The following is a 25,201-nucleotide window of genomic DNA, read 5'->3' as shown; positions in this document are numbered from 1 at the left end:
GGGAGTTCTTGTATGGCACCCTTTTTATAGAAATTCGTCTCTTTTCCCTCTTGTTTTTTAAAGTCTTAATAATTTGAAGCCCCTCTCCTTTTGTGGTGTCTTTTTTATACAAATTTGTATCGACGAGTTTTGATAACAATTTTTAAAATGAAAATTAACAATTTAACCTTCTAAATCCATAATTTTCGGCACCCGTTAAATTTTACCACCCTAGATCCAGGCCTCACGAACCTAAGCCTAAATCCACCTCTGAAGATGTGACAAGTAAACAAGTGGAAAAATTAGTGGAATAATTCTTGAAATTAAAGTGTTATTTTATTTTTATCAAAGCAATTTTATTATTAATAATTGAATGTTTTCTCTTTAAATGTACCTACAGAAAGTATCCCAAAGAAGTTAAATGAAAATTTATACAGTTTGTTTAACATTTGTGTTATGTTTCCAACAGTAAAATGATCCTTGGAAAAGGAAAATCATAAATATTTTGTATGCCTGTTCATTTTTCCAAATTAAATAGTTTAGATTTTTTTATCCAAAATCCCAAAGAATGATAAAGTGCCGATTTCAAACTACAAGGTATTAATGTTAATAATGTGCCGGATATCTGTATCCAAATCCGTATCCGCGAGTACGAGCCATAAATAAACTATCAATATTCGCGTCTTTTGTAGTGGATTAGCGAATTTTATACGGATCATTGATTTAGATTATATTTATTTATTTTATAGCTAATAGATGAAGTTTATGACATAGTTTAAACACACACCAAACAAAATTTGCGAGTATAAATCGAAAATCCATATCCGTATCCGCGGATCTTGACTCTGACGGTGCGTTTCCGTATCGGAGGATTTATATTTTTGCCAACCCGACATCTCACTAGCCCATATGCATTGTCTTCACGAGGTGGTAGGAAGTAAGGTTACCTGATCCATAATAACAATTGTATTGATCATAAAAACTTGAAATATAATATTTTTAGCTTAATAGAAAGTTATTATTTCACCTCGAAAATAGAAACAAAAATATTATATCTTTTCGATTTAGTACATCTTAATATCATTTTTTTTAAATTTATGCAGTTATGAGCGACATAACTCTCAAATCAATTATCCGATCAATTTGAAATTTTTATCGATCAATTTGATAGTGGGATTCAATGAAAATCGATTCCATAAACTTAAAAAGGAGATAATTTTTTATAAGTACATTTGAGTTTTGTCCCCTAGTTACGCTAATAATGCTCTACTTAATCTCTGATTCTAGTTAAAGCCCTCTGCAGCTGCCTTTTAAGTAAATACAATTGAACGCTTGGTGATTGTCTATCTTCAATTGCCACGATAAATTGATTAACACATTCCTGTGCCGAATGTCCCCCGAAATATCATTTAATAATTTGCACATTTTTTATAATATAATATATCCTTGTTGAAATACCATTAAAATAAAATACATGCAGATATTTTCAATACATTAAACATAATGATAACAAGTATAAACAGACACTTGACTGAGTTAATTATTGAAATACCTTGTATAGAAAGTGTTGAAAACAGTGCTTGCATTATCTATACTAATTATAAAGCTGAAGTGTTTGTTTATTTGTTTGTTTGTTTGAACGCGCTAATCTTAGGAACCGCTGGTGCGATTTGAAAAATTCTTTCAGTATTGGATAATACATTTATCGAGGAAGGCTATAGGCTATATTATATTTTCAAAAGGTATCCTAACTTAAAGTCCAATAATGTAACCCAAGGTGTAAAAAAATGACACGAAAAAATCCTTATCCTTACACGGCGTTCTCTTTTTACATGAAATAAAATGAAAGCCAGAGAGGTGAAGGCTATAACACTTTATCAGTATTTATTTTTAAGCTCAGCGAAGCGGGTGGGTATCAAGCTAGTTTTTTTTTTTTTATAAATTAGAAGAGTTTAAAAAACCAACACAATCATGGCGGCCTTTAGGTCGCCATTTATTTGGTTTTCGAAAATTTCGGAAATTTTCAAAAGTATTTTCTAAAATTTTGTTGCGCGTTTTGCGAGAGTGTTTCACAAGGCTACTAATTACAGCTATATGGAAATTTTCAACACTATATCATTTATAGTTTTGAAGAAAATGAACACCAAAGTTTCATCCTAATTTTCGGCCTCTCGGATAAACAGTGACGTTTACGAAAAAATGTTTCGAACAAAAGTTTGTTTTTGCAATTAAACTTTTGTTCTATCTCTAACGGTTTACAAGATGTTTCCTACAGACCCAAGACCCAATTGACCTATGTTTTTGAGTTATCGTGATGACAGGCGGACAGACAGACAGACAGGCGGACAACCGGAAATGGACTAATTACGTGATTTTATGAACACCTATACCAAAATTTTTTTCGTAGCATCAATATTTTTAGGCGTTACAAACTTAGTATACCTTAATATATATTACATATATTATAAAAATATTTACAAGCCAATTACATGTAAACAATTGAAAAATAATCATATTTTAAATAAAACCTGTGATTTATTGCAAATTTAATAAGAGAGTAGCGCTGCGATCGATTCAGTTGTCCCCTCAATCTACTTTGCACACAACGAATAACAATAATAAAATTATATGTATGTTGCCTTATTAAAGTTGAATCAATTGTTTAATAATAATAAAATTTAACATTGATTGTCTATGCAGACATATAAAATAACAAATACTGTATAATTCGAATATAAAAGACTATTAATTAAATTATATATATATTGCTTACATAATTTTTGAAATTAAATTGGAATTAACGATAAATCCTCGAGTTTTCGAGCATAAAGTTTGAAATTTCCCTCTTTATAATAAAAAAGAAAAATTTTAATAATTATTCTAAATAAGATCAAAATAATTATCCTAAATAATTTTTAGTATAACTGATTAAAGAATTCAATCATTGATTGGATTCTCAAAAACCATGTTTACCGCGGCTTATTGTGAAAATATTACCTTGAAATTTCTAATATCTATAAAAAAATAAATAATTATCAGAAAAAAACAAAAGGTTTTTTTTTAACAAAAAATTTTTATGATATTACATTGAGTAAATACACGAATTAAAAATATTTTGGTGTGAATATCTCCCAACCTATGTGTAGATGGAAGTTACACATCAGATATTTTAACTTTCATACTATAAAGTACGTACTTAGATTCAAAAATTTTATACATAATTAGTTTTTTTCTCTGGTTAATATGAAATAAGAATCAATAGAAACAAATCAACATTTCGCAAAGATTTCCGCACAGCCCTCACAAAGTGATATTTGTGTGAACATTGAGAAAAGAACTCAAGACCCAAGACCCAATTGACCTATGTTGCTCATTTTACGAACTCTACCTCACTTTTTACGTCCTCAGCACGCTATAAAAATTTCAGCTTGATACCTCTTTTATTTCAGCTTGTACCTGTTTTTGAGTAAACGTGATGACAGACGGACAGACGACAGACAGACAACCGGAAATGGATTAATTAGGTAATTTTATGAACACCTATACCAAAGTTTTGTTCATAGCATCGATATTTTTAAGCGTTACAAACTAGGGACTAAACTTAGTATACCTTTGTATATTTCATATACATGGTATGAAAATATTCAACACCCCATTAACTTATGCCCAGCGAAGCAGATGGGTATCGTCTTGTAATAAATAATAATGAACCTACATTTTTTAATAACCGAAACTACACTATTTTATTATCAATACTTTTAATTCATATTAATGAATTTAATTAATTATACTAAAACAAATTAAAGTACTGTTTTATTAATCATAAAATTTATTATTATTAAGTCGCTTGTAATTTACTTATGAAAAATTTGTCTCATTAATTCAGTAAAACTAAAGAATAAGTTCATTATCTCAAAAAATACACTCTCCTAAATCAGAACTATACATACTGTTTCTTGTTACATTCATAAGTGTACGAGAGTACATATTCGTTGTGTGCGTAGTCATAGTAGGGCCAATAAAATCGATGCCAGCGCTTCCAGTGAAAAATTTTGGCGATAAGAGGCTGTTATGACTAATTTGTAGTTCTTTACATGTTAATGTTATAGAAAAGTCAAATTAAAATGATTGAAAAACACTAATTAATTAAACTTTCTTAAACACATTGCTTAATGTATAATATGTACTCTCTTACAGTCATTGATGTACGCAGGAAAATGATTTAAAAAACACACTGTATATCTAGAATTGAATTATATCGATGAATATACAATGGTTATTCGTTGTAATGAAGATTGTGAAAACTTTTTGCATAATTTTTTGTCACAAACTAATTCAATTTCATCATGATACATAGTACAAAACAAAGTCGCTTCCTAATGCCTAACCTATCATGTACCCATCTGCTTAGATCTTTAAAACTACGCAACTGATTTTGATGCGGTTTTTTGCTAATAGATTGACAAAAAATTGACAAGATATACCACCAGATTCAAGGATTGTTTTTATATATCTTTAAATTTCGAGTGGTTGAAAGATGGATCGAAAAAGTGGGGATGAATAATCGAAAATTTTCTAATATACTCATATGTGATATCAAATAAAAGAGTATGACGTGTACATTACAAAACTGTATATGGGGGCAAAAATTTTGCAATTATTTGGCTCTCAAAAGTTATGCACACCGTCTGAGATTGGGTTTACCATCCATCATTTCATTTTCTAACAACGTATTCGGACCGCCCATGAGTTTCATTTCAGGCGTTTCCATGGTAACGATAAACTATCAGTAATTGCATGTTTACATATAGTTTACATTAAAAACATGGTTTACATTGAAAATACTATTTTGTAACAATTTTTAATAAGTAATTATGGTGTTCTTTAATTTTCACAATTTCTAATGTAGTAAGTTTAATTAAAATGATTATTTTTCAATAATTTTAATTTGACATTTATCATACCATTTACATGTAAACAATTGAAAATTAGTCATAACAGTCTCTTTTAACGCCAAAATCATCCACCGGTAGCGTAGACGTTGATCTGATTCTCCTTCCCATGGCTTTGCACAGAGTCAATTTATCGTCATATGTAGGAACAAGATCCTACGATATACGATTGCTTTTGTAGTTTTTAAGATATCGTTTAAAATCGTATATTACTATACGAAAAATTTTTTCGAAGCGAATCTGAAGATATTTCAAAACATCTTATTTATTCATCTAATCAGCCATCAAATGAATTGGATTATTCTATTGGGTTCTAATTCTCCTTAAGATATTTCTTTCGAATCGAATGGGCCAATTACGTCGAATGCATCTCTCTAGATCCGCGCCTGATTTCATGTACGGGCTTTAATATACAGGATTAGGGAAAATAATGAAAACAGTGAACTATTTCAAAAATCTGAGCAAAAACCATTTCTTCTGGACATAGACCAGTTATTCCAAAAATTAATATTTAAAATACATTGCAAAAGTTACAAAAACCTGGAAAAAACCATTGTGGGCCTACATTAATTCAAGAAGCGGTTATCATTGTTATTACAAAGAAATTACAAGAGGGTACAACTAATTTCCAATTGTTTTCATAGAATTTTGAATAAAGTGAAACAATCAATTTAAAAATAAGATCTTAACTTAGTAACATGAAATAAATTATACCTTTCGCTTTGTATATTATCTGAATATAAAGATTACCAAACAAACAAATACGATAACAAGATTGTATTGTATTCAATTTAGTATGCTAATACTTAGATATTATCAAACTGAACTATGAACTGCTCGAATTCATTAAACAAATATTTCGAATTCTAGAAAATATTAATATAGCCAAAAAAATTCAAACAAACCTGTATGATATGGTATATTCAATCCATCACAATGATCTCCAGCAAAACGAATTTCGCATACACAAGTACCATTCAGACAATCACCCCGACCAGAACAATCGTCTTCGCAACCAGACATTTTTCGACTCCACAACATATTATTAAAAGTTACTCAAAAAAATGAAACAAAACAAATAAATAAAATGATTTATACGATTCACAATACACATCACTTTACTTCAAATTCAGAGAATTAAGCACAAAGAACTTTATTTGATGTAACAATTATTCGGTCGATCTTATTACGGAATTTATCGTTGATTAATGAACGTCTTTCCTTTATCAACCGTATATAATTTATGTTTCACATACAGAACACTAAAACCATTGTTATCGATAATTATTTTAGGTCCTAGTATTGTTTTACTATTTACATTTTGTAAATCAAAATATTTACTTCACTTTTACAACTTGTATCGCTTATCACCATTTTGAATGAACACATATGTCAAACTCATATAATATATATATAGTTATTTTTATCTTTCTTCTATGTTATTTATACATGTTATCTCTCTTTGTTTGATCTACTTTTGAATAAACAAAGATGGAGCTATAATATCAAACTGCAAACGTTTACATGAGTAATTTTTGTATTTTTACCTCTGTATACAGGCTATTACAATGGTGTATAAAAAATTACCTCTATATAGAGACTACGGCAATTGTATATAATGCCGGTTTTCCACTAAACAAAAACAAAACAGAAGCTCGTGTTGAAACAAACAAAACTACAACTTTTAACAAACTTCTTGAAGAATGGCAATGCAATGGCCATTATAGTTTCAGTTTTGATTTTGTTTTTCATCAAAAACTCAATTGTCCGTTTAGTGAAAACCGGCATAATTAAATTAATATTATGTAAATACTAAATGCGCCCCGCGGAGTTACCCGTGATTAAAAGATATTTTTCCAGATTTTTTATCGTTACTGTGTAAATTAATTAAGCCTTCTTGAGAAAAATGTGTTTAAAATGTATTTCACGAACTTTTACAAAACTCTTTAAAAAACACGGTTTCTGTATGCTATCCTATAAGAACCGTGCATTTTTCCGGAATATAAAGAAGCCTATGTGCTATTTCAGACTATAAGCTATCTTTGTGCCAATTTCATCCAGATCAACCGTTCAACCGTTCTAGCGTGATTGAGCAGGAAACATCCATCCACCCAAACTTGGACGATAATATATATCAGATTTATTTTGTATCAATAATGACATTGGGTGTTGCTTAGAGGTTAAAACATAAAAATGTGATAATGGCTACAGTTGTGCAGTCCTAACTCTACAGATTGAGATTTCAGAGACCCAAACGTTAACAGGTCGAATTGTATAATTATTGAAACTTTGAAAGGAATAAGATGGTCCCAGTACTAGATGTTGGGACGTTACTACAAGATGATTGAAATTACTTGTAACAGGCGTAATTTTCGATGTTGCAGGCTAATTCTTTTTTAACTAACCGTTTTACCCCCTTTGGCAGCAGTATGGTGACTATTTTAAACCGTCGGAAATATATGGCCTGATTATTTTCGTGAATGACAGAACAATATATATTATTTAGTTTTAAGAAATAAAATTATGCACTTGGAAAATTATCTTTTAGTACAAATAAAAAGCTTGTATAAAAAGTATTTCGCTTAGTATTTAGAGATAGCTTTGTTAAGTTACGAAAAACACGGATCGATTTTTTTTTAGTTAAAAGAACCTCTTAACGGATTCTAGTAAGAACGTCAAAAATACAATTATTCACTGTGAAATATATAAAAATTAAAAAAATTTTAGAGTTGGAACATGCCAAGTTGCCCAATTCTTCATTAAATTTAAAGAAAATCTCAAACACAATTAATAATATCTAGGAATTTTATAGAAAAAAACAATAAAATAACTTTTTTCAACTTGAAAATGGCAAAACACGAAATACGCAGTAATAAGGGTGCAGTTGTTGGAAAAATTCAATAAGGATATCCAGTTTCACAAGTGTGAAAAAACACACAGGAAAATGTGGTCCCTAGATATATGAAAAATTTTTTACCATCGTATATTTCTAAAAGAAATATGTACTTCTCAAAAAATATTATAATAACTTATTATCCTAGTTCTATCTCCTACGAATTAATTAGTATTATAATAACTTTTTTCTTATTTCAGAGTATGGAATCTTACATCAAAACAAATTTTTTGTTTGATTCATTTTTTTCACAAAGCTATCATCGTATATGGTAAGTTGAGAAAAAAAAATTTTGAATTATATGCGAAGTTCCTTGAAAAGTTCTCTTTTTGTAATATTAAATTATCATCAAAATATACATTTAAAGTCTGTATACAGAGGTATGGAGACTTGTAACCTGTGTGTAGAGGCTAAGTGGGGATCACCAGATTTTTTTTAATTTTAGGAATCATCTAGCTGAATGCTGAACTATTTCTACCTTGTAACAGCATAGGTATTTCTATAAAAATCTTTTTTCTAACTATATCTGTTTTCATGATTTTGCTTGCAACTACAATCCATGTTGAAATCTTAAAATTAAAATTATTACCAGTAATGGTTATATTATTTATATGCAGGGCCGGATTTAAAATTCTGCCGCCCTGGGGCACTGAAGAAAATGCCGCCCTATGACTGAAATTTTATTTTAATAGTTTTGATATCTTATTGGAAATAAATTAATTAAACTATTTTAATAGTTTTCACTTAAATTTCCTATATTATAATATACAAAATTTTAATTTGATACATATTGCACAAATTATACTTCTTGAAAGATAAAATGTTTATTTAAAAGAATTAGTTAATTATATATTGTATAGAAAATGTTTTCTCACTTTCCAAATTTTGCCGCCCTAGAAAATCTGCCGCCCTGGGCACTAGCCCCGATTGCCCCTAGTGTAAATCCACCACTGTTTATATGAACATTTTTTATCTTATATTATGTATCACAATAATATATGCGTCATAGGATAAACCGAGAGAGCTTGCCTAGAAAAAATTTCTAAGAAAACTTCTGTATACACAGTGACTTTAAAGATCCTTACAACGCTCAACCACGTAAAGTTCAGCTAAAAATAAGCCGAATTAGCCAAACTTAGTAACAAAGTTACTCTGTTTGGGTACAGTCCGAATTTTTACGCTAATGGAAGGACATGATTTCTAGATTAAGTTGCTTACTGTAACAAAGGGGCTTATGATAAGATTCGATTACTGTTTATTGTTTACTTAAAATTTGCAATTTTAATTATTGGAAGATGTTTCGACACAAAAATTAAATTAGGAAAAATGTTCCGAATACTCTTTAGATCTAAAAATGTAATGTAATAATCTGCCATATTATATACATAATAACAATCACTCAGTTGAAGATTTCTCACTTCATGATTCTGAAATTCGCCTAGGTTTTGGTCGATTGTCAAGGTGCCAAGAGAACTATATTTAACCTGTTAAACACATTTAAGTTTAAATACTGTCCTAGTTTAAATAGTCTCAAAAACTAAGGGCGAAATAATTATAAAAGTACTTTTTTTTTTTAAAGTTGGTCAAAGAATTCAAACATATTTTCATTTTTCAAAAAAATTAATATTGAGTTTTTGTTTATACCAATTATTTAAACGGTATAAAACTTCTACCCAAAAACTTTGTGTCAAATACATCTGAATATTGTGTAGGCCCATCAAAAATTATTTTTAGTTGACCAATATCCATGGCCGCAGCTTTTGATTTAAAGGAGGGAGGTGGGTGTAGTTGAGCACAAAACGAAAATTTTCTGTATAGATCGGATCAAATCAAGAGTAAGCATCCAGAAGCTTCCTTTATACTTAAAGCATTCCAAATAAGAGTTTCTGAAGGAGCTTAGTTTTTGGGAGCATTCTGAAAAAATGTATTTATTGTTTTAAAACATTTTTTAGTCTTCGAATTTCTTACCTTAATTTATGATATTTATCTTTTTAAAGGATATTTTTTGAGAAATACGCAAATTTCGTTAATTTTTAACTTGCTCTAATTCCTTACCCGTTTGGTACCTACCTACTACATTCAAAACTTATGGAAAAAATTAGTAAATTTTGTCTTTGTTAACTTTGGTGCTACAAGAAAAAAGAACCTAAATTTGGCAGTTTTTCATTTCCCGAAAGTAAACAACACTCAGAAACAAATAATTTTTATTTGGAATTTGCAAAGTGAATTCAAATCATTTCCAGGTTGATGTTATTCATGGGCAAAGCCAGCTTTTGTCTCAAGGGGAGCTGAACTTTATGGTCTAACGGGAAGCACATAAGAAATTTTTGGTCTAAAAATTTAATAAATTCAACAGTATTTTAGCTTAATTAACCCAACTTACTTAAATAAAAAAATATATGGTAAGTTCTCGCCCAGGCAGTACTCAGACAGCAGCAGCTCTGCAGTCTTGCCCCTCCTAGTCGTTACGCCCATGGTGTTATTATTAGGGAGAAGGATATAATTTGTATTATACAGGGTGTCTCAAAAGAGGACGCCCTTGTTGCATCGCATCAGACACACTGGCATACAATATATTTTCAAAACTTATTAATAAGTGCTATTTTTCCTGGCCTAACTATTTTAATTTAAGTACATATGCCCTCATTAATAATCTTATTTTGCACCAAGAACCTGATAAAATAAATATCTACCTATACTTACTAAATATAAACATTGTTTATTAATATTTAATAATCAATATTAAATAATACAAGTTTTTCTATTGAATATAAATATTTTGGCTCCATATTTAATAATATTTTTTAATTTATATTTCAAAGAACTTGGTATGGAAACCATCATATTACCTACACTATCCAATGGCTGTCAATTAATGTCATCACCAGTATCTATTTTCTAATTATTAATTATTTTTGGAAGAGTGCTTAAAATGCAAGCTTTTCATTTAGATATCTAATCATAAATTGAATCATATGATTCAATTTACAAATAAATATAATTAACTAAAACAAGTGAAAATATTAACTAACGGAGTTTGTTGTTTCATACACCCGGAAAAATTCGCCATTGATTAATTTTCGCATGGAAAATTTTTGAAGGATCCCTTTTAAAAATAAACTCCTGAACATAAAAGTACAGGTTGTCGGTGGGAAACCCGGTATAGGATATCGTTTAAACTAATTTTTTTAAATAAATAAGTAATATTGACCGAATCGCTACGAATTTTATCATATAATTGGTGTCAAAATTAACAAAAAATGTTGTTAGACATTTTTCTCTTAGCCCTCCAGCTTTCGAGTAAAAAATTCGTCAAATTTGAAAAAACGCGATTTTTACGATTTTTATTCTTCAAAAAGTCTGAAAAAATCAGAATTTTTAATATGTATAAAATTTTTATTCGTTAATTTTTATTTAAAAATGTGATTTTTTACTCGAAAACTGGAGAGTTTAGAGAAAAATGTCTAAGAACATTTTTTGTTAATTTTGACCCCAAGCGATTGGCTTTATAAAAAATGAAGTGGCTTCCGCAAAAATTTTCCTTGCGAAAATTATTTATGCTCAATGGCGGATTTGGCCGGGTCTATACTGAATTGCGTTTCAACAATATTAAAATTTAATTTTTTTAGACCGTGCATCCAAGCGTATAAAATATAGGTACTATTATAATAAAGGATGTGGCTATTTATACATACAGTATGTATACGCAATTGGCTATTTATACATACAGTATGTATACGCAATTGGCTATTTATACATACAGTATGTATACGCAATTGGCTATTTATACATACAATATGTATAAGAAATTGGCTATTTATAGTTACAATATGTATAAGAAATTGGCTATTTATAGTTACGTATAACGTACTAACTAACCAAAAAGTTTATTGATATTAATATTTTAATAAAAACTACATAATTATAGAAAAATATTGTTTTATTTATTGTTTATTGTTACAATATACTTTACAGTCTTTGATAACTGTTCATAATCATTAAAATGTTGACCAACATTTAAAGTATGTTCACTAACATTGTTGTCATTAACGGACATTTGTTCTGTCATCTAAAAGTGAGGTTAGAATATTAAAAATATAATTAATTTAAAAAAATCAGCTAATACCTTGCAACACTTTTATAGAATAAGTCATTCACAATTTAGCACTTCGATTATCTATTCAATGTACATATGTATAAAATGGTAATTATCTTGACTTGAATCACTTGAATATACGTAACTATAAATAGCCAATTTCTTATACATATTGTATGTATAAATAGCCAATTGCGTATACATACTGTATGTATAAATAGCCAATTGCGTATACATACTGTATGTATAAATAGCCAATTGCGTATACATACTGTATGTATAAATAGCCACATCCTATAATAAATGCAAAAGAATGTGTGCATACTACATATATACAGAATGTCCCAATTAACTAGGACAAAACTCTATTTGGTAAATAATCAATACGTACACTAGAAACTTCGTGAGTGGCTTTCTTTTTGCGAGTCTACCAAATTTTCTCTCTTCGATTTTTTTTTTAATGTACTGCGTTTTTAAATGATCATGATAAAATCATATTTAAGCTATCGGTCTGAAAAATCACAGCAGGTAATTTTTCGGACACCATGATCAAAACAAATCAGCAAAAGTGTGTATTGTAAAACAAAAATAGTACGGCATGTTCGAGGAGGTACATATAAGCTCATTTCGGTGCAGTATTTTTGTCGGGCAAAATATTTGATTGTTTAATAATTATCATAATGTTATCAATTATAGTGTCCGAATAATTCGCTGCTGCTTTTTTTCAGATTAACGTTATCATGCTCATTTGAAAACGAAGCACTTTCGAAAAAATCGTAGAGAGAAAGTCTGGTAGACTCGCCAAAAAGGAAGCCACTCTCGAAGTTTCAAGTATATATCTGTTAATCATTTAACAAAAAAGGTGCCGTCCAACGAACTACTAGAATCTAGAAACTATATAATACATTCAGCAGGAATCTAAAGAAAAAATTTTTTTTTATTCGCGTTAGCTAAAACGCTGTAATTGCTAATATTATTACTTTAGTAATTTTCGGAGGAATTTCACATAGGAATTTTCACGAATGTGTTGAAAAATACTAATGTATCAATTCATTTACTTGAAATAATCACGCGAATTGTTGCTCAATTTAATGTCAACTTTATAAAGGGAGTGGGAATAACAGATTCATATTCTCCTCCACTACATACAAAAAAAATTAACTTTACTCGAATAAGCTGAGTACCTAATAGAGAAACTTTCTGATTTCTGAGAGTATTTGAGCATTTGAATCGATTTGGAGCACTTATATTGTACCGGCATATTTTACTTATCTTTTTACATTTTCGTAAATATATTTATGCCAAAATTGAGTAGTATATACTTTCAGCCATGAAATGTAAAAATTGACTGTTCAGTCAATTTTTATTTTTCCGGTACATAATTGATATTAAATTTTATTCCCATAATTAATTTCATTATTAAATTTTTTTCCCATAATTAATTAAAAATTCTTTATCAAATTATATTCACTGACCATAAATAATTTAATAATTAAAAGAAATTTTCAATGACTGCAACTCTATCAATTGTATAAAAAATATATAATTAGTTTTAAATTCTTTATTTATTTTTTATTTCCCGCATTTTTTTGAAAAATATTAGTTTGAAAAATAGCGCTACACTTGTAGTAGCAAATAACACTACACAGTTTTTAAAAGCACGTGTAAGACTGTAAGAGTGTAAGTTTGAAATGTAAATAGAAAATGGTTATAATGGCAGATATAATTCGAACTATTGACGATAATGACGATATTCCTGATTATTCCGAGGAATCTGATGAAGAAGTTGAGGTATGTACTCAAAAATAATTATCTAGGAATTTTTTTTTTGTTAAAACTATTGTTTTACTTTTAGTTCCAACCTTCTCAAAGAAAACATAAAAAGAAAACAGATTTTGATGTAAATTTCCAATTTATAAGTTCTTCAGCTGAATATAATAAAGATCCTTGGGACGATTTATCAAAATACGTTAAACGTAAGGCAAAAAGTAAGACTGACGATAAGATCAAAGAAGCCCGTAATAAATTACTGACAAATGGAGTTGATGACGATAATACTGAAGAACCGAATCATATTGATGAAGAAATACAACTTTCTGAGGATGAACTTCAAAAAGATAACATTAGAGACAAGGAAAAGAAAGTTTTCAAAAATAAAAAGGTATCACAACCAATGGAAATGGAAGATTTTTCAGAGGTTTCAAATTCTTTTGATCAGAATACTACATTTTATCAAATGAACTTATCAAGACCTTTGCTTAAAGCTATTGGTGATTTAAATTATGTTCATCCGACACCAATACAAGCTGCAACGATTCCTGTAGCATTATTAGGGAGAGATATTTGTGGATGTGCTGCTACGGGAACAGGAAAAACAGCTGCTTATATGTTACCAATTTTAGAACGTTTGTTATATCGTCCGGTGAATAGTGAAATGGTTACAAGAGTTTTAATTTTAGTACCAACTCGAGAATTAGGTGTGCAAGTCTATCAAGTAACAAGGCAATTATGTCAGCATACAACTATTGAAATAGGTCTTTCAGTTGGTGGTCTAGATTTAAAGACCCAAGAAACAGTTTTACGTAAAAATCCTGATATTGTAATTGCAACACCTGGTCGTTTAATCGATCATTTAAAAAATACACCAACTTTTAGTTTAGATTCAATTGAAGTATTAGTTCTTGATGAAGCTGATCGAATGTTAGATGAATATTTTGCTGAACAAATGAAGGAAATTGTTAAACAATGTTCAATTACACGACAAACAATGTTATTTTCTGCCACAATGACTGATGAAGTTAAAGATTTAGCCGCTGTATCGTTAAAAAATCCCGTTAAAGTATTCGTTGATAATAATCGCGATGTTGCTTTCAATTTACGACAAGAGTTCATACGGATTCGTGAAAATCATGATGCAGATCGTGAACCAATTTTAGCCGCTTTGATTTGTCGAACATTTCAAGATCATTGTATGGTTTTTGTACAAACGAAATTAGAGGCACATCGTTTACATGTTTTATTGGGATTATTGGGTATTCGAGTAGGTGAACTACATGGAAATTTAACGCAACCGCAACGTTTAGAAGCTTTGAAAAAATTTAAAGATGAAGAAGTGGATGTATTGTTGGCTACTGATGTCGCAGCTAGAGGTTTAGATATTAGTGGAGTAAAAACTGTTATTAATTTTTCAATGCCAAACACAGTTGAACATTATATTCATCGTGTTGGTAAGTAATCTAATGTAAAAGTTTTTAAATATTCATTTATTTAAGTCATTGCCTGAAATAGTATGAAAATTTGAGCCTTCGATTCAATTTCATTATTTTTTTTCGGTTCCAAATTTTTAATGGATATTCAAGGCTGCCGAGAGAAAATCCGGGTCCGGGAGACGAATAAGCTCGGCCCCCTACCCTCAATCCTCGGATTAGTTATAATTATCATCACTGTACCTACGTGATTTTTTTAGCGGCGGCTTGAGCAATACGATTAAATAAGCACTCAAAATTCGAAAAAAAAATTCAGAAAATGTGCGTGACTTCGACTTTGACTTAACTACGCGTTAAATCAAAGTTATGCTTGCCTCCGATTTACGGCCTCCTTTACAGAGCCCGGGCCCGGGGGTTCCCCTCCTTCTCCACTCATCTCGCCGGGCTTGTGGATATTCATAGCATAAAACGAAATTATTATTAAAATTGAGAAACAATTCATCGAATTTTTACGATGTTCTTAACGGCAACGAATTCTTTGAGAATAATGAAAGAACATACAGTTTTCAATTATAAAGAAAATCGTTTATCAAGGTAATTTTTTTGTCTGGAGTGTAGCGATTACGTAAGATTTGTAATATAAATCTCCTTTTTAAAAACTTCCTTTGGCTGAAAAGTAAGATTTAAACACCCGCATTTCTTAAAAGCCTCCTTGTGTAACTCAATTTGAATTTAAAATTTTTAAGGTCGAACTGCAAGAGCTGGTCGTGCTGGAGTTTCAGTCAGCTTAGCCACAGAATCGGATCGAAAAATTGTTAAAGATATTATTAAAAAAGCAAGAAATCCTGTCAAAACTAGAATAATACCACCAAATATAATTCAAAAATATAAAGAGAAAATAGAGAAAATCGAACCTGAATTAGAAGCAATTTTGCAAGCGGAAAAAGAAGAACGAATGATTGCTAAAGAAGAGAATCGTATAAATCGAGCGAAAAATATTTTAACAGGTGAAAATCAAGATAATCGAAAACGAGAATGGTTCCAAACGAAAAAGGAGCGTAATGAAGAAGAAACAAAATTAAAAGAAAAATCAAAAACAATTAACAAAAAAGATAAGAAAAAGAAAATTAAAGATGATCAAGCAAATGATCCTTTAACTAAGGTTGCATTTTTCCAATCAAAAGCTGCAAAGAAACAGCATAAACCGAAAAAGATTAGATCAGTTATAGATGATGTAGAACGACCAAATAAAGGTCCAATGAAACGTAAGAAATCTAATTTTGAAAGTGATCTATTTGATGTGTCGAAGAAAGGCGTTAAACGGATGCGATATGAAGCGACTAAAGTTCAAAAAAGTAAGAATAGTAATATCAAAAAGAAAAATAAACAAAATAATGTTAATAAAAAAGTTTTCAAAGGTGGAAAAGGTGGAAAGGCGAAAAATAAATAATTATTTTTGTATATATTCAATAAATAAAAGTCTGAAAAAATTACTAAGTATTTTCTATAATTTTAAAAATTAATTTCAAAGTATAATCTTCTAGGATTGAGAGTTTTTGTAGAATTTAGAATTGAAACAAGTGAAAAAAAACAATTGACTGAGTTAATTGTTGAAATACCATGTATAGAAAGTGTTGAATATTAGTGCTTGCATTTCTTTTTTATAAATTAGAAGAGTTTAAAAACCAACATTTTATTCATTTAGTTGGTTTTCGAAAATATTTCTAGAATTTTTTTCGTTTTTCGAGAATATTTCAAAAAACCATTACTTGAAGCTATCTGCAAATTTTCAACTGCCTAATCTTTTATAGTTTTGGAGAAAATGGAAGTTTTGTCCTAACTTGCGCCCTCACGGGTAAACAGTGACGTATACGAAAAAATTTTTCAAACAAGTTATTTATTTATAAGGAAAAATTTGTACATTTAATTTTTTGTTTTATCTCTAACGGTTTACATCACCCAATTGACCTATGTTGCTCATTTACGAGCACAACCTCACTTAGCGCGCTATAAAAATTTCAGCTTGATATCTCTTCTCGTTTTTTAGTTATCGTGTTTACAGCGGACAACCGGAAATGAACTCTTTAGATGATTTTAAGAACAGCTATACCAAAATTTTATTCGTAGCATCAATATTTTTGGGAATCAATACTTAGGAAAATAATTAAACAGTATGTAACAAATGGGATAAAATAGGTGGTTTTTTTTAGGGAAGGAAATGTTGTTGAAATCTTGTCTGTATGTGAGTCTAAAAACGCGATAGTGAGAATCGAAAATAAATATTTATTTTATTTTTTTTTTGTAGAAAAATTTAAAAGCAAAGTGGGTTGCTAAGACTGATAAAATATCTGGGATCACATGAGCCATCCGTCTTCTGAGGACACACATATTACGATGAAAATATGTGTAGCCTTTTTGCCCAATATATAATGTTGATGGATATTAATAGTATCACTTTTCAAACATATTACAGAGTTACGGGTGCAAAACGAGAAAGTTACGGATTATTATGGAAATAAAACATTAAACAATTAGAAGTATCAAAAATTCACGCAAACTTCACTATCAAAAAAATTTGTTCTGTAGCTGATTTAGTATATCCCACCAAAAACATAAATGTGTAAAAAGGCGTAGATGTCACAGAATTAAAATAAACTCAATTACGTCAGCCCAAAAAAGTTGTGAAATCCCGTAGAGAAAAAAATTCTTCGAAAAAAAATTATAAAAATGGCATAAATTTATTGAGTAACTTTTCCGTAAAGAAACATTAAAGTATTACATTAGCAACTTTTCGGTGACTTCATACCTACACGCACCTGTATAGGAGAACAAAAGATAATCGTTAACCCCCTACTATCTCCCTCCTCCCCTCTAATGTTATGACGTTATAATTTTTTCACAACTTTTATTAAACATCAAAATTTAAATTTAAACAATCAAAGTATTCTTTAGATTAAAGTCAAGCACCTACTTAACAAAGGCCTAATTTTTTTACTAAAGTACGAAAATTGTTGGTTTAAATTTCTTGTGTAAGTTTCTCCTTAGTACGTATTTATTTAATATTTTACTTCGCAAGTTTTTTATTTTTAGATTCGTTTTTTGTATTCCGAAAACTTGCGAAGTAAAATATTAAATAAATACGTACTAAGGAGAAACTTACACAAGAAATTTAAACCAACAATTTTCGTACTTTAGTAAAAAAATTAGGCCTTTGTTAAGTAGGTGCTTGACTTTAATCTAAAGAATACTTTGATTGTTTAAATTTAAATTTTGATGTTTAATAAAAGTTGTGAAAAAATTATAACGTCATAACATTAGAGGGGAGGAGGGAGATAGTAGGGGGTTAACGATTATCTTTTGTTCTCCTATACAGGTGCGTGTAGGTATGAAGTCACCGAAAAGTTGCTAATGTAATACTTTAATGTTTCTTTACGGAAAAGTTACTCAATAAATTTATGCCATTTTTATAATTTTTTTTCGAAGAATTTTTTTCTCTACGGGATTTCACAACTTTTTTGGGCTGACGTAATTGAGTTTATTTTAATTCTGTGACATCTACGCCTTTTTACACATTTATGTTTTTGGTGGGATATCACTTCTTTTTGCCAGGCAATAGTATTTAAGTTGAAAGTGTTTGTAACAATTTTAACTCACCATTATGCATACATTGAATTACTGTTGAATACTGAGCCTCGTACGTCAAGAAATATGCCGAACAAGATATCATCAAAATAGTGTTATTTATAAATATTATAATGAAAATTTCATTTTCATATAACTGATATTGATTATTATATAATACATTCTATATAATTTACGCCTAATTTGCGTCCGCATGGGTAAACAGTCATGTTTTCGAAAAAATGTTTTATGCAAAAGTTGGTTATTTCTTTATAAGGAATATTTTTTACATTAAAATTTTTGTTATATCTCTAACGGTTTACAAGATGGGTTCCACAGACCCAGAAATCAATTGACGTATAATGATCATTTACGAACTTGACCTCACTTTTTACGTCCTGAGTACGCTATAAAAATTTCATCTTAATATCTCTTTTCGTTTTTGAGTTATCGTGTTGGCAGACAGATGTGCAAGCGGACAGACAGATATTATGTAAGTGCAAATATTAAGGCCTTATTTATGGGTAATACGCACAGCTTGATTTTATAAAATAGTTCTGCACATGGATTGATCCAGAATATTACAATGGCTCATACAGGGGCCTTATATTTTGTAAGTGCGCATATTTGGGTCTTATATATTGGTATTGCGCACACTTTGATCCCATATAATTGTTCTGCGCATGGGATAATCTGGAATACAACAACTGCGCACACATTGACCTTAAATTTTGTAAGTGTGCATATTTGGGTCTTATATATTGGAAGTACGTACAGATTAATCACAAATTATAGTTCGGCCCATGCATTTATCCTAAATCTTACAACTACGCATACGCTGAATTTATATTTTATTACTGCGCGTATGTAGGCCTAATACATTGCTAGTGCACGCATGTGGATTACATGAAATATTACTGCGCATGGGTTGATTCTAAATATTACAACTGCGCAAACAGGGACTTTATATTTTGTAAATGGGCATATTTGGTCCTTAAATATTGAAAATGCGCATAAATTAATCTCAAATTATAGTTCTGCGCATGCATTTTACCTGAATCTGAGAACTGCGCATTAGCTTCATTAATATTTTGCTACTGCGCATATGTTGGCCTTATATATTGCTAGTGCGCACATGTGGATTACATGTAATAGTACTGCGCATATGTTGATCCTGAATATTACAACTGCGCATACAGGGACTTTATATTTTGTTAGTGCGCATATTTGAGTATTATATCCGGCAAGTGCGCACAGATTAATCAATAATTATAGTTGTGCGTATGCATTTATCCTGAATCTTACAACTACGCATACGCTGAATTTATATTTTGTTACTGCGCGTATATAGGCCTTATATATTGCTAGTACACGCATGTGGATTACATGATGTAGTACTGCGCATGGGTTGATTCTAAATATTACAACTGCGCAAACGGGAACCCTATATTTTGTAAATGGGCATATTTGGTCCTTAAATATTGAAAATGCGCATAAATTAATCACAAATGATAGTTCTGCGCATGCATTTTACCTGAATCTTAGAACTGCGCATTAGCTTGGTTAATATTTTGCTACTGCGCATATGTAGGCCTTATATATTGCATGTGCACACATGTGGATTACATGTAATAATACTGCGCATGGGTTGATCCTGAATATTACAACTGCACATACAGGGACTTTATATTTTGTTAGTGCGCATATTTGGGTATTATATCCGGGAAGTGCCCACAGATTAATCAATAATTATAGTTGTGCGCATGCATTTATCCTGAATCTTGCAACTGCGCATACGCTAAATTTATATTTTGTTACTGCGCACATGTAGGCCTTAAAAATTGCTTGTGCGCACACGAGGATTACATGTAATAGTACTGCGCATAGGTTGACCCTCAATTCAAGCAAGTCTCTGTCGAATGTCCAAAATCGCATCTTTCTATAATTTAGAAGTCCCTTAGAATCGGTATAGCTGAATCATTTATAGATAAATCAATTATAGTGGAAGTGATGGAAAAATAATAACGACACTAACCTTACCATGTTTTGTTATCAAATCTAAACGTGTATACAAAATTTCAACTCAATCGGTTGAAGATATCTGCTTTAAAATTGAGTAATAACATCCCCCCCCCCATTTAACAAAATATGGCGGAAGCGAAGAGAAAATTTGATCAAGTCAACCATAAAAATTCAATGTCATTCAAAGTCAGCGTGCTTACAAAATTTCAACGTAATCGATTGAGGGTGTCGGCTTCAAAATTGGGTTGCAAGATTATTTATTGTTGAACATAACAATACCATTGTTTTAAAGAAAATAAAATTCGTTGTCATAGCAACCGTTAGTAGTGAACACTACAAGACATACAAGCAAAATGGCTTAAAACTTTTTGTGAAATTATATTTATACTTTTTTTAAATTTAAGGACAAAAATAGTTGGATTTTGCATTAACGAAAAAAACAGGACTGGTTATTTACTTTCTCGAGGGAAAATGATTGTTTTTTCGAAAAAATGTTTCAAACAAAAGTTGTTTATTTTTATGTAAGGAACATTTTTTACATTTAAACTTTTGTTCTATCTCTTACCGTTTTTCCGAAAATTGCAATTTAATTTTTTACTTTATTTGCTTTTCACGGGAAAACAATTACCTTTACAACAAAATTTTTCATACAGAATTGTTTAATTTTATGCAAGGAACATTTTTTGCATTTAAACTTTTGTTCTATCTCTTACAGTTTTCGCTATAAAAGCAAATTAAAATTTTCCTAATTAATGTAACATAATAATTTTAATATGTTTTCTACATGGTACTTTGAATTTCATAGGGTCTTAGTAATAAGATATATTTTATTTAATTTTTATAATATTTTAAGTTGGAAATATTGAAATACACAATTAATTTTTGAATATTTATATAATATTTATTCAAATTTAATCAATATTTAATTAAAATTATATAAATAACAAATTTTTAAGCGTATTTAAGTTTTACCATACAAATTGTATAGGAAAAAAAACTAGCCTTCTGATTGGTTCATATTTTCCCATGTATTTTTAAATAGGGAAAAAATGCACTTTTAATTAGCGAAATTTCCCATTTCCCGTTAAAAATTTTGATATTTGGAAGTTTTTCTGGGGTATGATTTTTCTCTAATTTAATTTAATGAAAACCGCATCTTTCTATCATTTCTCAGTTTTGCTGTGAATTTATGTCAGTCAGTAACAAAATTTCGGGGCGTGGCCGTTTTTTGACGCGTTATTGCTCGGAAACGATGAGAGCCGTGAACGTGAGCTTTGATTTACGGCGTCCCAGGGTATATATCTCCTTAAGTTGAAAAGCGCAACATTATAGCTCAAGTAGTTTCTGAGATATAAGGGTGTGAAAAAGGGCTATTTGACGTCCTGTATATATAGTCACAGCAAAAGCATACACATTTCACATATACATTCACATATACATCATCATACATTACACTTTCAATTTTCGATTTTCCATTTTAAACTAATCTACGATTCGCACTGCTGTGCTATATGATACACAGATAGTTACAGAACAACAGTCAGTATATGTATGAGCGTGTCGTGTATACAACTACCGTACTATATACGCGAAGATAGATATTACAATAAAAATGAATACTACTCTCTGATTGGCTGAAAATAATACTATAAGGTGATTGGTTCATTTTTAAAGTTTTATATTTTATAAATATTATAAATTAAAATACCCAAATAACATTTTAAACATTTATGTTACAATCCCCGTAACGTACACATCTGTGTGATTATATTTACAAAAAAAAAATATTAATTAAATAAATTTATTCGCTATGTCTGGACGAGGTAAAGGTGGTAAAGTTAAGGGAAAGGCAAAGTCAAGATCAAGCCGAGCAGGATTACAATTTCCTGTTGGAAGAATTTACAGATTATTACGAAAAGGAAATTATGCTGAACGAGTAGGTGCTGGTGCCCCAGTATATTTGGCTGCTGTTATGGAATATTTGGCTGCAGAAGTTCTCGAGTTAGCTGGTAATGCTGCCCGTGATAACAAAAAACACGTATCATTCTACGTCATTTACAATTGGCAATTCGTAATGATGAAGAATTAAATAAATTTTTATCTGGTGTAACAATTGCTCAAGGTGGTGTATTACCAAACATTCAAGCAGTGTTATTACCAAAGAAAACTGAAAAGAAAGCATAAATTAAAAACATTGCATTAATTTTTATAATAATAATACATCGATCATAGGCCTTTTAATAAAAGGCCACAAATTTATTTAAAATAAGAGTAAAAATTATTTTTATAAATAATATATTATAATATTTTTTTAAAGAATCAATTTTAAATAATTATAAATTAATGATTCTTTTTTTTTATATGTTATTATGAAAATAATTCATCATATTATGATGACATTTAGGTAACATATTATAATGATATTTATGTCATATTATGATGATATTTAGACAAAATATTATAAGAATATTCACAAAATATTATCAAAATAATATCATTAGATAACAAAACTGTTCATAATACTCATAGCTTTACTAGAGATAAAAGTATCAGGATGCACTTGTTTTAATACATATTATCACAACATCACAAAATATTTTTTAAAAGGAAAAATTTTAATAAAATTATTATCAAATTTGATTGAATTAAATTTCAATTCATTTGTTTAATGATAAAAGAAAAAAAAAAGCATATAAACTTTCTATTGAAAATGTCATTTTAAACTAGATGACCAAGTGGACTTCGTTACACAAACAATATATGACGTATTCTTTTTTTAAATAATCAGTATCCTTTGATATTATATCAATACGTTACTCTCTTCATTTGATACATATTAATAAAATTTCATTTGTAAGATTTTATGTCAATTATATTTCAATTATATAAATAATATTATATATTTTCTCAATACATAAGTTAAGTAACAAAAAATTTGATTAACAAGATAAATTTATAAATGATATTACTCTCAACAAATACTCTAATACTATATTTTGTCATAAATTTTTTTGATATTTAAAATAAATATTATAATATATAAATACTTATATCAGTATAAAATTTCTTTATATAATTATGAAAAAATTAATTTAATAGTTAATTATTGATATTAATGCATAAATAAAAGTATTTTCTAATGAAATATATTTTGTCAATGTTCGATTAACACATTTCATAATAATACGTTTTCATTATTGACAAAAAAAGTTTTTCTAATAATGAAATCTTATACTATAATATATATATTTATATATATTAAATTTTTTAATTATTTATATACTAATAATTTATAATAAATCAATATTAAATAAATACTAAAAACTAAAAACATTTACTTTTTAAGTTTACCTTGAAAATATTATTGTTTTGTATGGTTGAAATAATTAATATTAAACTATGTTTATTAATAATTGTTAATAAAAAAATTAAATATATTTTAATTTATAAAATAAATATTATTATTAAATTTATAATTTATTATTTTATATATTATAGAAATTGAAAAAATAAATCATGTTTACTACAACAGTAAATTAGAAATACTATTTAATTTTTATGTGTTTTCTACATGGTACTTTGAATTTCATAGGGTCCTAGTGTATACGAAATATTTAATCTAATTTTTATAATATTTTGAGTTGGAAATATTGAAATACACAGATAATTTTTGATTATTTATTTAATATTTATTCAAATTTAATCAATATTTAATTAAAATTATATAAATAACAAATTTTTAAGCGTATTTAAGTTTTACCATACAAATTGTATAGGAAAAAAAACTAGCCTTCTGATTGGTTCATATTTTACCATGTATTTTTAATAGGGCTTAAAATGCACTTTTAATTAGCGAAATTTCCCATTTCCCGTTAAAAATTTTGATATTTGGTATTTTTTCTGGGGTATGATTTTTCTCTAATTTATTTTAATGAAAACCGCATCTTTCTACCATTTCTCAGTTTTGCTGTGAATTTATATCAGTCAGCAACAAAATTTCGGGGCGTGGCCGTTTTTTGACGCGTTATTGCTCGGAAACGATGAGAGCCGTGAACGTGAGCTTTGATTTACGGCGTCCCAGTGTATATATCTACTTAAGTTGAAAAGCGCAACATTATAGCTCAAGTAGTTTCTGAGATATAAGGGTGTGAAAAAGGGCTATTTGACGTCCTGTATATATAGTCACAACAAAAACATTGACATTTCACATATACATCATCATCATCATCATACATTACCCTTTCAATTTTCCATTTTACTTATTCTACGCTAACGCACTGTTGTGCTATATGATATATGGAGTAAAAAAGACTCAAAAATCCAATTCACTTGACGCTTAAATATGTAGGTTGGGTTAAAATTACTCTACATACTCAGTTTTATCAAATTCTGAGACAAAAAATTATTTCTGATTTTTTACAATTGTGAAAAA

At 29.1% G+C, this 25,201-nt stretch overlaps 2 protein-coding genes across 3 annotated transcripts in view; one reads left to right on the top strand and one right to left on the bottom strand.

Moving 5' to 3' along the window:
• LOC123290945 overlaps positions 1–6,266 on the bottom strand; it is a 48,227-nt gene extending 41,961 nt beyond the window's left edge. The window contains exon 1 of one of the 2 annotated variants that reach the window (XM_044871332.1): positions 5,837–6,266. In XM_044871332.1, the coding sequence (XP_044727267.1) occupies positions 5,837–5,972 (136 nt within the window). In that variant the 5' untranslated portion in view covers positions 5,973–6,266. The remainder of the gene's footprint in view (positions 1–5,836) is intronic. The other variant, XM_044871331.1, reaches the window with a different exon arrangement.
• Positions 6,267–13,577: 7,311 nt separating this feature from the next.
• On the top strand, positions 13,578–17,661 carry LOC123297492 (probable ATP-dependent RNA helicase DDX27). Its single transcript, XM_044879208.1, has 4 exons — positions 13,578–13,711; positions 13,776–15,147; positions 15,873–16,559; positions 17,600–17,661. Exons 1-4 carry the CDS (start codon positions 13,625–13,627, stop codon positions 17,659–17,661), a joined length of 2,208 nt encoding a protein of 735 aa, XP_044735143.1. The 5' UTR covers positions 13,578–13,624.
• Positions 17,662–25,201: the final 7,540 nt, after the last annotated feature.

This window comes from Chrysoperla carnea, chromosome 1 (genome assembly GCF_905475395.1).
Source record: "Chrysoperla carnea chromosome 1, inChrCarn1.1, whole genome shotgun sequence".
Classification (NCBI taxonomy): Eukaryota; Metazoa; Arthropoda; class Insecta; order Neuroptera; family Chrysopidae; genus Chrysoperla; species Chrysoperla carnea.
This window is presented reverse-complemented; position numbering and strand designations above follow the sequence as displayed.

Coding starts and splice junctions, on each gene's coding strand:
- LOC123297492 (XM_044879208.1), top strand. CDS start 13,625: ATGGTTATAATGGCAGATATAATTCGAACTATTGACGATAATGACGAT. Junction 13,712..13,775: donor AATCTGATGAAGAAGTTGAG/GTATGTACTCAA, acceptor TTTTACTTTTAG/TTCCAACCTTCTCAAAGAAA. Junction 15,148..15,872: donor ACATTATATTCATCGTGTTG/GTAAGTAATCTA, acceptor AAAATTTTTAAG/GTCGAACTGCAAGAGCTGGT.